General features: G+C 51.4%; 2 protein-coding genes across 6 annotated transcripts in view; both read right to left on the reverse strand.

The window, feature by feature from the left end:
• Nucleotides 1–9,353, reverse strand: part of PLXNA2 (plexin A2) — a 158,664-nt gene extending 149,311 nt beyond the window's left edge. The window contains exon 1 of one of the 2 annotated variants that reach the window (XM_065854699.2): nucleotides 9,154–9,352. The gene's annotated coding sequence lies outside the window, so the exon portion shown is untranslated. Of the gene's footprint in view, nucleotides 1–9,153 lie in introns of both variants that reach the window. The other variant, XM_071817606.1, reaches the window with a different exon arrangement.
• Nucleotides 9,354–10,216: 863 nt separating this feature from the next.
• Nucleotides 10,217–15,700, reverse strand: part of LOC139829541 (uncharacterized) — a 292,141-nt gene continuing 286,657 nt past the window's right edge. For all 4 annotated transcript variants that reach the window (XR_011742056.1, XR_011742058.1, XR_011742057.1 and 1 more), the window contains 2 exons: nucleotides 15,362–15,564; nucleotides 10,217–15,249 (listed from right to left, as the gene is read on the reverse strand). Coding sequence is in view for 1 of the 4 variants with exons in the window: in XM_071817613.1 (XP_071673714.1) it covers nucleotides 15,378–15,564 (187 nt within the window). In the remaining 3 variants the exon portion in view is untranslated. The remainder of the gene's footprint in view (nucleotides 15,250–15,361; nucleotides 15,565–15,700) is intronic.

Genomic DNA, 15,700 nt, shown 5'->3' on the forward strand with positions numbered 1-15,700 from the left:
CTTATACAACTGAACATCTGAAAGTATCTCCCTCACAACCACAATGGGCCTTCCAAACCCATTATATATTTATAGCAAATTCATCAGGGTTGTTGGGGACAAAAGGAAGGCAAAATTCAGTGATCTGAGCTATATTCCCCCTGAGAACTGCAAAACTTCCACTGAAACAACAGGGTTGAGACACTCGGTCAAAAAGAAACTCCCTCACAGCTGAGTTTCCATGAAGCTCCACGGAAAACTGGTGCACTTTCCAGAATCACTTCTCCCATCATCTTTTTAGAGGCCAGAAGCAAAGCCCAACTGATTTACATTAAGATTCATAACACTATTAACCAAATGATGTATCAGAAAAACTCAGTGACACGGAAATTAATATTATACTCCCTTCAGTAACAAGATGGCTAAAGCAGATAAATCAGCAAAGTGTTGTGTTTAGAATGGAAATTCGCAGAGAACCTAAAGGGAATTGTCGGGGGTGCACAAATGGAGACAATATTTTGCTTTTTCTCAAGTTAAAATCTGAACTGTTTGTAGGAAAAACGGTGCTGAATTCACACTCGGAAGTGCAAAACTCCATCTGTAAAGTCAGTTTGATCCCACCCAACCCGTCACTCCGGAGGTTAAGCCTCCCAGCCACCCAGTACCATGGGCAGGGTTTATTTTTTTAAACAAGTTATACAACACCCTTGGAATCCCTTAAAAGAGCCTCTGGCTTTTGTTTCTTTCTGAGATTTTGTTCGAGCGCTTCTCAGCTCAGCCCGAGCCAAGTTGTGACACCTCCAAGTCAGAAAACCTATTTGGTGGAACCGATGGAACCAGACTTGCCCCGTCGCACCATTTACGCCTTGAAAAGCCAAGTTACGCAAGCGCTTGTCCCAGCACCTTGTTATAACCCAGGGAACAAGCCAACAGGGCTCCTGCTTCTTTCTCCCCGTGAACTCCGGAGCGCTTGCCCACGCTCCTCGGTTGCTATGAGGTTTTTAAAGACAGTCTAAACCTGCACCCAAATGAGCTTTTAACACAATTCCTGCTCCGTAAGGCTCCGCATCCACCACTCCAGCCAAAGCTCCAGGGTCGGCTGATGAGAGAAAGGGCTCGTCACCGCAATTAACTCCTCGTGAACCACGGAGAAAACTCTGTAATAACTAGGAGAGAAATAGCCTGCAGCCAAACTTTTGCTGCTGCATCGTATCTCAGCCAAACGGATTACTCACTGGGGATGTTTTTCATCTGGCCCTTCCAGCTTCTGTAACACGACGGATGGCGCCTCTGTAATGTTAAATTGATTTGGAAATACAGAGGGGCGGACAAAAGAGATCAGATTTTTTGAGAAGGTTTAGGGCAAGCACAGAAGCATTTCTCATTTCAAAGCGGACCTGGAGAAGCTCTTCCTCCTGATTTTGAAAAGAGTTAGTCCCCCAGGTAAGTATGCACATGGCATCTTTGGAAAATACTCAATATACAACAAACTGACTCAGGAAAAACACAAAACAAAGAACCAAACAAAACCCCCCAAACCACACAGAAAATCCAGCTCTCAGGTCACAGTTTGGTCAACTCAAGCAGTTTCTGGCTGCCCTACGTGTCCCCAATCCAATGGCTGAACCAAGGAAGGGATTAAGGCATCTCTGTTCTTCCTTGTGCCCTACCCTCAGCACCAACACTTCATAAAGTGAAACCGGGAGAATGCTCAGAGCTGTCTCCAGAACACTCAGTGAAGCTCCAGGATGGGGGTTTGATGGTGGGACACGTGCACAGCCGGAGCTGCAGCACCCAACCACGCTCGGGCCCTCCCGACACCCAGGAGCTCCCATATTTTCGCTTGGGCACGCATTTAAAACCTGTGAGGTGGAACATTTTCAACATAAGAATAATACAGCTGGTTGAGAACCCGACAGGCGCGCTCCCTTTTCCTCCCCACCCCACCTCTTTGCACTTCCACTAAAAACGAAAAGGAAATTCACAGGCTTTTTTTGTTGTTTAAATAACATCACAGGCTGTGACATAAACCAGCAAAGGCAGGAAATCTGATCATGAGGGCAGCGCTCCATCCTCTGCTCCTGTCACTGAGACTTTTTGGGGACTTGGCAAATGAATGAGTAAAGGAGACAGCCGGTGCGTTTTAGGGAGTTGAGCTGTAACATCCCTGTTAAGCAGCCAACTTAGCATTTCTCCGCTCTCACATCAATACATCTACCCAGCCACAGGGAAACAAAGCTCTTCACGTCAACCAACTACAGGCAGATCCCTCAAATTTGGCTACCTGGGTGAGCAACCAGCCCGCTGTGGTCCGCTGTGCTTGTTGCTGCTTCTGGAATATTCTCAAAGAGGGAAATCGCGCATCTCAGTAACATGATTTGGGAGGTTTCAACCCTGCTACCGATGCACACACATTCATTAGAGCATTTGTGACAGCAAATTCCCAGAACCTGGAGAGCCTCAGCTTCCCACTCCTGGGGGCAAAAACAGCCACTTTGGGCTATACACAAAAAAACTGATACGGCAAACTCTGGAAGCGCAGCAACTGGGAAGCCAATAAGAACAACTCAAAGCCTGTAGTTTAACTATCATAATTAGTCTTAAAGTCTCAGAGCTTAAACTCACTTTTTGGAAGCTCATTCCCAGGTTAACAAACCAAAGGGGTTTAAGCACAAACACCAAGGAAAACCCTGCAAAACTCCAGATTCCTGCCCTTCTCTCACCAGTTTCCTCCACCACTTCCAGCTCATTGCGCACCAGGGACCGCTCCGAGCTCTCTCACCGATGACACGAAACCTCCATGGAGGGAAGATAAAAAAGCCACACGTAAATGTCTCCGGGAGGCATTTATTCTCAGGCTTGACCGAGCCTGGAAATAACATGAGGAACTCATTCCACGCTGAGTCAGGGTCTGCCGGCGGCTCCCGGACCGGTCGCGGTGGACGCGCTTCCTTCCCGGCGCACGTCACGAGCACCAGAGCCAGCGGCAGCCCCGCGCTGCCCCGCAGCTTTCCTGTTTTCCCCAGTGCTGTGTGGCTTCCCAGACACAGGACGGGGAAACTGGGCTCCGGAGCCTGACACCGAGCTGCTGCTTTTCCAGTGCTGTTAAGAGCCAGGCGTGAGCTGAAAGCAAAGTTCGCCATTCCCTTGAACCTTTCCTGATATCCACCTCTCCAAAGACCATTGCTCCTCAATCCCACCATAGCTTCCCTAGGAAAATGGAGATGCTTGCGCATTCCGAGGGCTTTGCCCCTCACATCCCCGCCCTCCCATTGCTGAGCTCTGTGCTCGAGTTGGGGACGCCAGCCCAGCCCTTGTGGAACCCTCTTGTTCCCCCAGAGATGCAGAAGCCCAGTCCATTGGGCTGTTGCCTGCCCTCACCCCTCCGAACAATTTGCTCACGCTGATTTTTGCTGGTGTGACTGTTCCCACAGAGCAACACCCCAGCGCAGCATCTCCCCTTGCTCCCACCACCATCGGTGACCGCGGCCGGGCTGCGTCACCCGCAGAGCCCCCCGCGCTCCCCGATCCAACGCCCGCTCACCGCGCTCAGCCTCGGCGGTCAGGAAGGAGCCTGCCCTTCCCGTCCAGCTCCCGGCCGCGATGCAGTGGCTTCGTGCTCCGGCACCGAGCCCCCACCGCGCCACAAGCCCCGGGTCAGCCGGCAGCTCCGTTAATGAGCCCTGAGAAAGGAGCAGTGGCGGGGGGAGGCGGCGAGGTGAGAGGTCAGTGTAATATTTACTCAGACGTCACCTTTCACTTTTATGAAGTGGGGAAGCGGTGCCGGAGCAGGAAAAGGGCTGCGAGGGACGTTCCTGCCCGGGAAGCGGCTGACACGCCAAGTACAACGTGCAGTCACCTCCAGGGAGGTTTCGGAGAGCCGGGAGCCTTCCATCGGACCCCCAGCGACGCTGCACACAGCCAGGGATGGGCTCTGGGTTGTCCCCACCATCGCTGCCATCTGCTCCCAGAGCACACAGGGAATGACTGGGGTATGCAGGACCTCTGAAGAGCAGAAAGTAGAAAGCAGAAAGCCTCTCCTGTGCTTCAAGACAGCCAGCAGCCCATGACACCACGGGACAGCCCCTCCGCACCGAGATTTTAAGGAACCCACAGCACACAGTGCAGGGAACTAACATATAAATGCATCAGATGGTAACCAAACTTCCCCAGCCGACCTGTTTCTTGGAAGAACTATCTCCTGTGCCAAGCGTGGAGATGGTGCTGAGCACGTCTCCCTGCACGGAGCATCATCCGTGATCACGGTCAGGGCTGGTCCCAGGCTCCTGCTCGGGCTCTCACAGGCTCCTTATCATTCTGCCTTTGGAGATGATCTGGACTTCTCTTTATAACATGACTCTGATGCCTTTTATCTCCTGCTCTGAATGTAATTTTAGCCCAGGCAAAGCAGGATTAAATTTTCATAATACGATACATTTATCTTGCTTTTCATTCCCCCCCATCACCACCTCCCAGTTCAATTTCGCCCAAACAGAAGCAGCGATTACGGTGAGAAACATGAGATGGGCTCCATCTGATAACGGAGGGGAGGGCACCTCTTTCCCAGCACCCTGTCCCTGGCAGCCCCCAGTACCAGGCTGAGGGCATCACTTGGGCCCTTGGAAACACACAGAGGGATCGTAATTCGGACTCAACCCCCAGCAGAGAACACGCAGCACATTAGGTACATCACTGATATACGCCGCGCTCGCGTCTTTGGTAAACTTGCGCTTCCTTCATGAAGTTCTACTGGAGCAGCCTTGCCCCCACCCCAGCACTTGAGTTCAGACCACAGTGGGTCAAGGAGCCACAAGCCACACTGAGGGGGGGGCCATGTTTTCCTGGACAAGGGACAAGGAGAGGCAGCCGCAGCCAGCAATTTCCAAAAAGCACTAAAATCCTGCAGTTCCCCCGCTCCAATTGCTGCGTTCAGCAAAGCGCTGGGTGAGACCCGCAGCTCCCAGAACCATGTCCCTCTCGGAGGAACCGGGGCTCCGACCCCAGCTCGGCGCAGCTTCGCCAGTCGCTGGGTTTATGTTCATTTTTCCGGAGGATCCCCTCTAGTGGGATGAGGAGGAATTTCAAGCCCACATCCCATTCCCATCTTGCTGCATCAGAGTGGGCTACAGCGAGGAGCCGGCTCACGAATTCCTCGCCCCGCTGTACCAGAACCATTTGGGTAGAAGTAAAAACCAGGTTGGAAAGGCAGATGCTGGGGAGGCAGCGTAGGTGGGAAGGAGCAGAGGAGGGAGGAAAAAGACGAGAGACATCGAGGATAAATTCTCCTCCGCAGTAGCAAAGGGGGGATGATTTCCATCAGCAAAACATCCACCTTTGATGATAAAACACCACCTGGACCACGCAGTTCACCAGCAAGCCCGAGTGCCCGCTGGGGGCATCGTGGCCACCCCGCAACCACGTTGGTGCAGCAGCACGTGGGGACCCAGCCCGAGGCACCTGCAGCAGCCCCATCGCCATCACTGGCACTAAAACACACAGTAAATACCAATATTTTCACCGCAGAGAACAAATCCGCACACAAGCCCCAGGCAGTCGTCTCTGCCACCCAAGACCAGCACGCTGCCCTCAATTCTGCTTTTGTTCCCGCTTCGCTTTTCATCCCGGGGGCTCCCTCTGTATCGATTTTGCAGACAAAGAGCTGTGGTCTCCTCAAACCAAAACGCCTTCAAGTCTTGCACAGTCGAGCCGTGCCCTGGGAGGAAAGGTGGGCGCCCAATTAGCAGAGCTAAGGATGCTCTTGGTGATAACGACGCATCAGATCCAGCCATCGATGTCTGTGGCTCAGCCCCGGGAAGAACTTTGGTAGCACCTTTTCGTCCCTGGTTCCCCTTGCCCTCCCCTTTGCATTGTGGTGGTGGCCTCCCAGCCAAGCTGGTTAAGAGATTAACACTCTAAAAACCACATTTACCCTAATTAGCCATGAAATCTTTGTAACTAAGTGAAAAAATGTTTCCCTTGAGGGATTTTTGTCCATTCATCACTGTTTGAATTGCCAGGGAGAGAGTGGTGGGGGAAAAAAAAGAAAGGAGGGGGGAATAGAGGAAAAAACCCCTCAGATCTAATGAATTAATAGCAAAATGCCCCGGGGGAGCAGCGGGCTCCTACAAAACACGGGCAGCTCAAAGGGGGCTTTTCACAGGCTCACCAAGGGGACGCTTCTGAATTATTGCGAGTTAACAGACTGTAACACAAAGCTCTGCTCCCGGTCCGAGCCGAGCAGCCTGGCCAGCGCGCTGCGCTCCTCCTGTCCCTTCCGCAGGGACAGACAGACAGACGGACAGCTAGGGCTTCGGGGCTCTGCCAGCAGCACAGCACCCCCCAGTTACTGTTTTACTGGGAAAACAACATTGCAGAGTTAGGTGGGAGCGGGGGGGGGGGGGGACAGAGAATCTTGCCACAACTTAGGCCCATAAATATTCCATATTGCCAGAATAAGAACAATTATATTCCTGCCAGCACTTTTCTTGTGTATTTTAAATGTGTCACCGCCTTCTACTTTCTCCCCCGTTTGTGTTTCTTGTAACAGGCCCATGAAATAAAGATTAGCTGAATAATCAAGAGTGTTTAGAAATGTGAAGGGGCCTGTCTCAGGAGCTCAGGTTCATCTTGGTTTTGGCTTTTTAAGGATGCCAAACGCAGATGGGGGAAAGCGATTTCCAGAGGCTGGAGCGAGCGCGGTGCCCGAGCGCACGGGGACAGGCGAGCACACGCTTCCCCATCAAAACTGACAGCCTGGACCAGGCGGGGGGGCCTCCCCCCATTACACATTTATCGTTCAAACTGCAGAGGGGCCAATTAAAACAACCCGATCGCCGCCACGTTCAAACAGACGCGGATGCGCTCGGAGAAGCGGGATGAGAAGCAGGTGTAGGCTCCTCGGAGAGCCGCTAAAACAACCTCCGCTGAACAAAGGTACATGTGAGATGTACCCGGCTCCCCCAGGAAAGCATCGCACCGACATCAAACAGCAAGCGCGGCTTTCCACCTTAAGCCTTCTTGCCACATGCATGTTGGTTTTTGCTTTCTTGCCTAGCTCAGTTCTTCAGATAAGCTGCCTACAGCATGAGACAGTCTGCGCCTACATATGCCCCAGCTTTTGGCCAATTTTTCCAAGACGCGCTCTAGACTCCCACATTTAGCTGCAACAGGAGCTCCCAAAGTAAGTTCTGGAAAGCCTCGTAGTGCTCGTTAAATTGGAGATCTCGGGAAGATGCTGCAAATCACATGTTTCCCCGAGACACCACAAGGTCTGCACAGCAAACTGTTCCAAATGTCATTTCCATTTAGCTGCTTTGCAAGCCAATTTGTCACATACTAATGCAATTTGCTGAAGAGAGTTAAAGAGCACAGGGCAGGAGCAACCACCCCTTCTCCAGGCTCCCACCGCCAGCCGGAACCTGCATTTTCCCTTTTGCATCCAGCTCTGTCTCCTTTCTGCTGAGAGGCAGGGAAAGCTCAGGGTTAACACCAAGAGCAAGACCGAGCGTGGTAAGAGCACCGGGAAAAGCCATTTTCATCATATTGGTGGATTGTGGGCAGCTCTCGTGCAGCATCTATTACCTGTTTCCACCACCAAAACTTGTTATAAGCCAGGGGGGAACTCCATGATTAATTACATCAAGCAACACTATAAAGACAACGAAGAGTAAATTGGGTTACTTTATCTTCTCGCAACAAGTGCTGTGGGTATGGTTAGATTTGAGAAAGATGACTGGTTTGCTAGATAAGCCGTTTCACAACAGGAGTTGTACGTCCACGGAACTCATTGCATCAAGTTTCTTAAATCAAGGCTGATTTATCTGGTTCCTTGCCCCACCCCAAAATATCACATTTCAGCTTTGAGGGTCCTCAAAGTGACAACAAATGGCAAAAGGACAACAATAAAGACCAGGGAAAAAAAATGTGTTTTAAAGGATCTAACACCTCTGTGTTAAAGGAAAAAAGCTAAACATCTGTTCTGAAGATGACACAGATTTCTTCCGAGGCATCTGTCTTTCAGCTGTAAAGTAGGTCATTTAACTTTTAGACACCCTATCGATGAAGCCATCCAGAGGAGGAGAGACGAGACCATCTCCCCAAGCCAGCCGAGATCTGTTAAACGCATTCAAGCCACTAGCGAAGCATCAAGTGCTCAGCAAATAACAGGGAAACCCTGTCAGCAGTAGGTTTGCACATCATGGCACTCCACTAACTTCACATTCTCTCACCTCCAAGCCATTATTTTGAACCGTAGGTCACAGAGGCGCAGTTTCTTTTTTCTCTACCACTTACTATTCACCTCACTTAATATTAACCTATTGACTTTCTGATACCCCTTAGAACACAGATTAATTGAACATCTTTCACTTCACCTCCAGGAATGTGAAAGCATCGGCCACAGCTCGAATGGAGACAAAGCCTGTAATACCCGACCGTGCCAGGTTACACGGAGGTCACGACAAGAGAGGACAGCGTGGAATCACCGAGCCCTCCCGCGGAGCAGCCTCCGCCGCGATCCGCACACCATCCAACCCGCTGGGGGCTGGAGGAGCCCTGGACCAGCGCACACAAGTTGGGATTTCCCTGAAGGGAGCACAAGAGCACTCACCATCCTCATCGCCTTTCCAAAAGGGTCTTGAGAGGATTTAGCGAAGTTTTAATGAGGATTTTTTTCCCCAAGAATCGAGGGTGATTTTAAAAAAGTCCCCCCTCGCCAGCAGTAACTTTTTTTTTAAATGGAAATGAGTTTATTCTGGTGCATCAACTGCTCCAGACCGTGACCGAGCGGTAACAAATGACCACAGAATTAACGAGAAAATACATATATGCATAACGTGCATACGCACCTAAAACACCACGGGGAGGGAGAAGGGAGAGGTAGACGGCCGGGAATGGGCGAGTTCGGAGGGATTTCTCGCTGCCCCTCTGCAGCAGCGTCCCTGGATGCTGCTGCCGGCACAGCCGCTGCCCGCGGCGCCGGTTCCCGGGCCCGGCCGAGCGCCGCCCGCCTTCTGCAGCCCCGGTGCGACCCACGGGGAAAGGACCGCGCTGGGCACGGGGGGACCAGCCCAAACCCCCTCCTCCCCGCACCGCCCCGGGCAGCGGGGATGCCCAACCTCAAGAATACCCCACTCCCCTGGGAAGAAGCCCCCTCACCATCCTCAGCTCACTCACCAGACCTCGCAGCTCCGGTGCCGCCCGCCTCCTCGGGGTAGCGGCTCCCCGGTTCACGGCGGGGTAATCCACACGGCCCCCGACACCATGGAAATCCGGGGCCGGCCGCTCGCGTCTCCGCCGCCTTCCCGCAGCCTCCCCCGGCTCGGCTCGGCTCAGCTCCGCCGGCCGCTCATCCCTCCGCCAAGCCCCGGTTCCCCTCCGCCCTCCCCGGCAGCCGCCGCCGCCGAGCCCGGGCGCGCTCCCCGCCCGCCGCCCGCCCCCGCGCCGCCCCCGCTCCCGCGATTAACCCTTTCCCAGCCTCGGCGCCGGCGAGCGGGGCTCAGCCCACCTACCTACCCGCACAAACAGCGGGTGCAGGGAAGCGCGTTCCGCTGCCGCCCCCGCTGTGCGGAGCGGGATGCTCGGGGAAGCCGCACCGCGCTGAATCAAGACCCCAAAGCGGGGCTGTCTCGCCTCGAAAAGCTGCGCAGCACCAGCACAGCTGGACTAGATTGGAGCTAATGACTCCCTCACCTGTTCCCTCTTAAAGGATTCCTCACCTGTGCCCTCAGCTGTCCCATATTTCTTGGGTCAAACCACCCCATCATCATCAGTAGAAGCTGTGCGTGTGACACAGTGCCCCCAAAGCCACCAACCCTCAAGAGCTGGCAGAGACCAACCACAGCAATCACAGCCACCTGGGACAGGGAGCCCTGTGACCACCTGCTGCTGGGAAGCAAGGGATCCCTCCTTGGGATGGAGTGGCTCACCACAGATTCACCACCCAGCACATGTGTTTGAAAAGTACCTGGAAGCTGCAGAGTGGTCAAAGTGAGGAGCATCTTCAGCACTGGTTACCTGTGGTGGCCTAAAAGGGCTTGGGAGTACCTGCAAACAGGGAGGCAAAGCCACCCCAGCACTGCAGCAGGTCACGCTGCTCCAAAAACCCAGAACCACCACGGTCTAGCTAAGCCTGGCCTAGCAAGGTGACATGGGAGCAATTTTGAGGAGTGCAACTGGTGGAGGAAATCAATAACGTGATGGATTGCTGTCTCACAGTTCTTGTCATTGAGGTTTTTTTTAACAATTTACTTATTACATGTTGGAATATTTGCGAAAGAAAATCATAGCCAGCGTCCTGGGCCTCCTCCACAATAAACTGAACTGACTAAACCAACCCAATTAGCTTTTGGAGACAGCACACAGGGCAGTCCCCCTCCAGCCCCTTTCACCTCCGCTACAGAAGTGGCCTTGCTGCGTCTTCCCCGTGTTCACCTCATGGAGGAACATGCCTGGTACATATTAACAGGACCCTGGAAGAGCAGGTTTTTTGGGGAAAACAACACAAGCTCTGTTAGTTTTGCTGTTTGCCCTGTGTACCAGGTTCAGGAGCCTTTGGCATGGGGATGCTGTTCCATCCCTCTGTGCAGCTCCTCATCCTGTGCTTTGCCCCTGCCAAGAGGGTTATACACCAGAGCTGTGCTGTTTCCTCTCCAGGGAGAAAATGCCCATGTTTCTCCCCATCCTCACCACGTTTTCCACCCTTCAGGTAAGGATTTCCTTTCTGATAGCGCCTGCATAGCCATCAGTGGAGCATGGACACAGCACCTTCCACATCCGCGCTCCCGTGAAAAGGGTCCTCTCGACTTCCCTGGAAGCTCCAGAGCAGGGCATTTTGACATCCTGAGAAGATATACAGGCTGCAGCTGTTTAGTTCAGGAGAGCAAACAAGACACTCAGTGGATGGCAGCATTGGCTCCTCAGCAAGCTTCTCTCCTTCGCTATTCTGTCCCTAATACATTCACTGTGTCAGGCATTCACAGCCAAGGGTGCTAAATCCCGTTCCAAACACCAGCCCTGGTTAAACGCACCTCCCACAAATGCAATTTCTCCTTTTGCAGGAAGCTGTACAAGGCAGGCCAGAGTGTCCCAACAACCACTTCTCTCCCCTTTGAAGGACCGTCTGCATCCTGTCTTCCCTTTATTATTTACTGATGGTCAACTATGTTCCTGTACGGAGAGTCTGTCTCAAGCTCATTACAGGCTTGCTCAGCTGGGGAGCAGCATTGAGACCGGCTGAGTAGTTCATGCATGGGGCATGTGAGCAAAGGGCTGTTCCAGCATGTGGGGAGCAACACAAAACAGGTGGAGCTTCACCGGAGTTTGTTCAGGTGATGGATGTGCTGCTGGGCTAACGAGTTGTCTGTGTGCTTTAAATATTAGCAAGCTCTTGGCTGAAACAAATGCTGGAGAAATCCTTCTGTGGATATTTGCATTCGTCTTTTCCTGAAAAGGGTGAGAGGTGTTAGGTCCTGGAATTGAAGTCTGGAGCTGTAACACAAGAAAGAACCCGCCTCAAATTCAAATATATATGGTGACAACTGTATAGAGATGCACATACTTGTAAGCGTACAACGTTATGTCCACAAAACTCCACACGACCTCTGCACATGTGCATATTTGCACACACACGTGCAGCATCACCACAGAGACACAAAGGAAGTAGCCAGGAATGCAAACATCAGCCCACAGCTGACACTTCCATTGCATTTGGGCACCTGATGCTGGGGGACAGCGAGGGCCCTTGGACCACGCAGGGATACAGCAGCGTGGGACCCACCTGGGTACCAGCCGCTGCATCCTCAGCATCAGTTTCATCAACATGCACCCACAGCTTTGCCGAAGGAACCGTGGGCATGGAGAGCTCTCAGCTGTGCCGGGAAAGAAACCAGGAGCTCGACAACCTCTTTAAACTCTTGGGATGCAACTTCTCATCCCTGTTTGCTCTGACACGGGGAGCCGCGCCGAGCACTCCTGTTCCACGGGCGGGATTGGGACCGCGGATGACAAAGCAGCTGGTGAAGCAAGACATCAGTGAAAGATTGGTCTCTGCTGCTAGCCTCTGCATTTGCCATTTCTCTCTGTCCTCATCTTTGATAAACTCCCTGGCTTCAGAGCGCAGGGGTCATGAATCTGTCTGAGCCGTACGAAGCAACGAGCCCTTCCATCCTCCCAGCACCCGGCTCTTCATATCCACTGAAAGTCCTGGATAACGCAGCTTTATACATCGCCTCTGGCACTCCTCTTGGCGCCTGCAGATGCAGCAGCACCGGATGTCAGTTTTTGCTCTGATTTTGCCATTCCCAGGGTAATAAAACAGATTCTGCTCTTCCCTAATTTCTAAAGAAGGAAAAAGTATATATACTTTATTTCTTTTTTTTCCTGTGTCCCTTTAGGACAAGCCACTGGGTTCAGGAAAGCACAGCCCAGGCCTCTGATGCCCAGCTAGGACTGACTTAAAGCAGCAGCTGAAGCTGTGCGAGGGGAAGAGCACCATCTATAGGCACCAGCTATAGGCACGGGAGCATCAGTCGATAGCGCAGATGCCAGCGGCTGACAGCTTCTAGTTACTCGCATCATATCTACCCATGCAATATTCAGCAGAGCTAATAATTATTCATCGCTAATCACTACAATAGAAGAATCATAGGCAGTTATTTAGAAATGAGTGTTTCCGCTCAGTTATTACCTATGACAGTGAAAGGAAATATCAAATAGTCAAACCCACAAGTATATGGGAAGCTGAGTGAAGGATCAATGGGAATTCAACCAGCACTTTATGCTATTCTTCCTCTTTAGAAGAACCTTGTCAAGTGATTTTTTTCCTCTCTACTGTTCATAATACCTCCTTGGAAAATGAAAAGGGTTTTTCTTTCCCTAATGCACCTTTATCCTTTTTCCCCCTCAGGTTTTCTCATAAATGTGAGCTCCCGTTCTTGCCTCTGTATCCCCTGGTTTGAACTGAGCTGAAATTAGCTCAGAAAGTTTTTTTCTTTCTAAAACAAACTCTGTTTTCATTAAGTGCAGGGGCAGGAGAACAGAAAGGCTCTGAATGCTGCGTTACAGAGTGTCTTGTTACTGTCAAAAACACAATTGCCGACAACGTCTGTGCTGAGGCTGTGTCAGAAATTCAAGGTGCAGACAATATGCCATTTTTAATCGTCTTCCTACAGCTAAGAGTTGCCTCAGCTGAAATAAAGGGGATCATAATGGGAAAAGCACTAAAGTAACTCTGCAAAGACACCAGTAACATTCAGTGATATTAATAAACAAAACACAACCTGACAACATCGGTCATATTGGCCCATACCCAGCAGGCAACTGGATGAGCTTTTTCTAGCCCTTCCTTTGGCTCCGTAGCGTGACCACTCAAGGTCCACACACCATGCAGCTCCCGTTTCTTTTTCTAAATTAGATATTCTGCTGCATCCTTGTATTTCACACTCCTGGGGCTGCACAGGTTTTCCATCTCAGTCACGAGCTGAGCAAACTGTCCAAGGAAAGGCCATCTGAAGAGGCCGTCAACTCCTCACAACGCTCCGCTCTCGTTTTGAAACACGACTGTTTTCAAAATCACCATCCAAGTGATTTGCGAGCCCATCGTCATCAAGCAGAGCTGGACAGAAGCCCCAGGACAGACACAGGGACTGGTGGGTGCCCAGGAGGAGGGAGTAGCATCCTTCCCCAGAGATGGGCCATAGGACGGGGCACCCATCCATCATCCATCACCCCGAGCGGTCCCTCCAGCTGCCCAAGTGATGCTTGAGACCAGGAGCTGCTTTGCTGGAGCCTCCACCCCCAGCCTGAGCGGGGTGAGCAATTACAGCCCGGTGAGTCAATTATCGACCCTCTAACGAAGGAGTCTCCGCACAGCCTTTGACAGGGAACAGAACACCGGCGCTGCTCCAGTCTGTCACGTCGAGAATTTACAGCGTAATGATTTCCTAAGGGCCAAATCCTGTTCTGACACGAGCGCGCCGGCTTCGCCATCGATCAGGGGCTGGTTCTCTTGCAACAAAGGGACATTTCCCTGTTCCTGGGGTTACTTCTGAGCTGCAAACCGGCACCAGTTGCGCTTGGTCCGTCTCCAACTTGCTCATCCTCAGTGGCTGAAACAGACGCAACACGAGAGACTGTGGGTTTTCCTCTCCTTGGTTTGTCTACATTATTAATTATTTACTAATGACGCAGTTACAAACAAACCCACTGTGCTTGAGGCAGCCTTCGAAGATTTCCCGTCTGTGTTTGTTCTATTAACAGGTGAAAATAAAACCTTTATTGCTCTGAAGTCCAGACACACGCAGGCCAAGGAACATCACCAGCGTTATTCCAAGATTTTGGTGGTCAATGTGGTCCCATTCCCCACCACCTCCATCCCAGGCGGGCGCTGGGGAGCCCTGGGGCAGCTTTTGATGTTCTCAGCACCCACAGGTAGGAGATTTGCAGAGAAATCCTCAAAAATGGCAGCAGGGCCCACTGTAAAACAAACGTTCCATTTTTAAGAGATGGGTACCCAAAGGAGAGGGCTTTTAACAGCAAGATATAAACCTGGTTTTCCAAAAGCTCTGCTCTGAGATCTGCACCTGTATTTCAGCAGGACGGCTGAAGTTTGCCTGTAGGGTTCACTGAAGGGTTGTCTTGGGGGAGAAGCATCTACACAACTTGGTTGCTCCGGCGGTGAAGCCTGAAAGGTGGTCACCATGATTAACAAGCCATTTTAGCAATAAATCCCCCCAGCACGCTCATTGCAGCGTGTTCATTGGAAATCTTTAGTTCCTTCATCATAAAGAAATGAGTATTTCAGGCTCTCTGTCCTAATGAACATAAAACACGGAGCACGTCGACAAACACGCTGTGGCTCAGCCTTTCCCTCTACAATATCCTTATTAATTTTTCTGCAGGCAGCATGGATTACTGACAACGCAAAACTAAATTAAATGCAAACCTAAATTATTTTAAACCTTAATTTCATCTCTTTTTTTTCCCCTCTTGTCTGAGGAGATCGAGATTATTTTTCCCCTGCATAATGGGTGGGAGGGGAGTGGAGCTGGAAATCTCTGATCTGTTGGGTTTTGAGTGTCCATCTGCTGCTGTGAGTTCTCCAAAGCACCTTGTAAGTGACTGAGGAACACGGAGCCTGAAGTCTGCTTATCATTTCATACTCTTTTCGGTATTTCTTTGGAGTTCTTTAAGGAAAGAGAGGGGAGGGAGATGCTCACAGTCAAACACAAACTCCGAAGCTTGTAGAAACTCCTTTCTCTTCAGGGAGTTCAGCTGAAACCAGAGAAAGGCAGAACAGGTACAAGTTGATTTTAAATACTCTTATTATCAATCTTGATACAACCACGAAGAATACAGTCAAACCAAACCAAACAAGAGCACCAACCTTTTCATTTCCCTCCTCATTTGGCAGGATGCCTTTTTCCCCATCTAATCTGCTTCTCCAGCATCTCCTCCTCGTTCTCGGAGTGCGCACGTGTTGGGTTTTGTACCTCCGGGGAGATGTTCTGCTGGAGATCAGCGGCCGAGCTGAACCGGGGTCCCATCTCCCGCATCCCCCATCGCGTCTCCTCTGCAGAGAACTCTGCCCTGAGCCAGACAAAATGCATCATACGGAGTGATTTATTTCATGCGTGAAGGTGATTAGTGCAGAAAGGTCTTCGGCTTAATTGATGTATTGGATCATGTATGATAAGTGTATCCAGGGAGTTTTCACATCACAGAT

The sequence above is a fragment of the Patagioenas fasciata genome, chromosome 21, assembly GCF_037038585.1.
Source record: "Patagioenas fasciata isolate bPatFas1 chromosome 21, bPatFas1.hap1, whole genome shotgun sequence".
Taxonomy (NCBI): Eukaryota; Metazoa; Chordata; class Aves; order Columbiformes; family Columbidae; genus Patagioenas; species Patagioenas fasciata.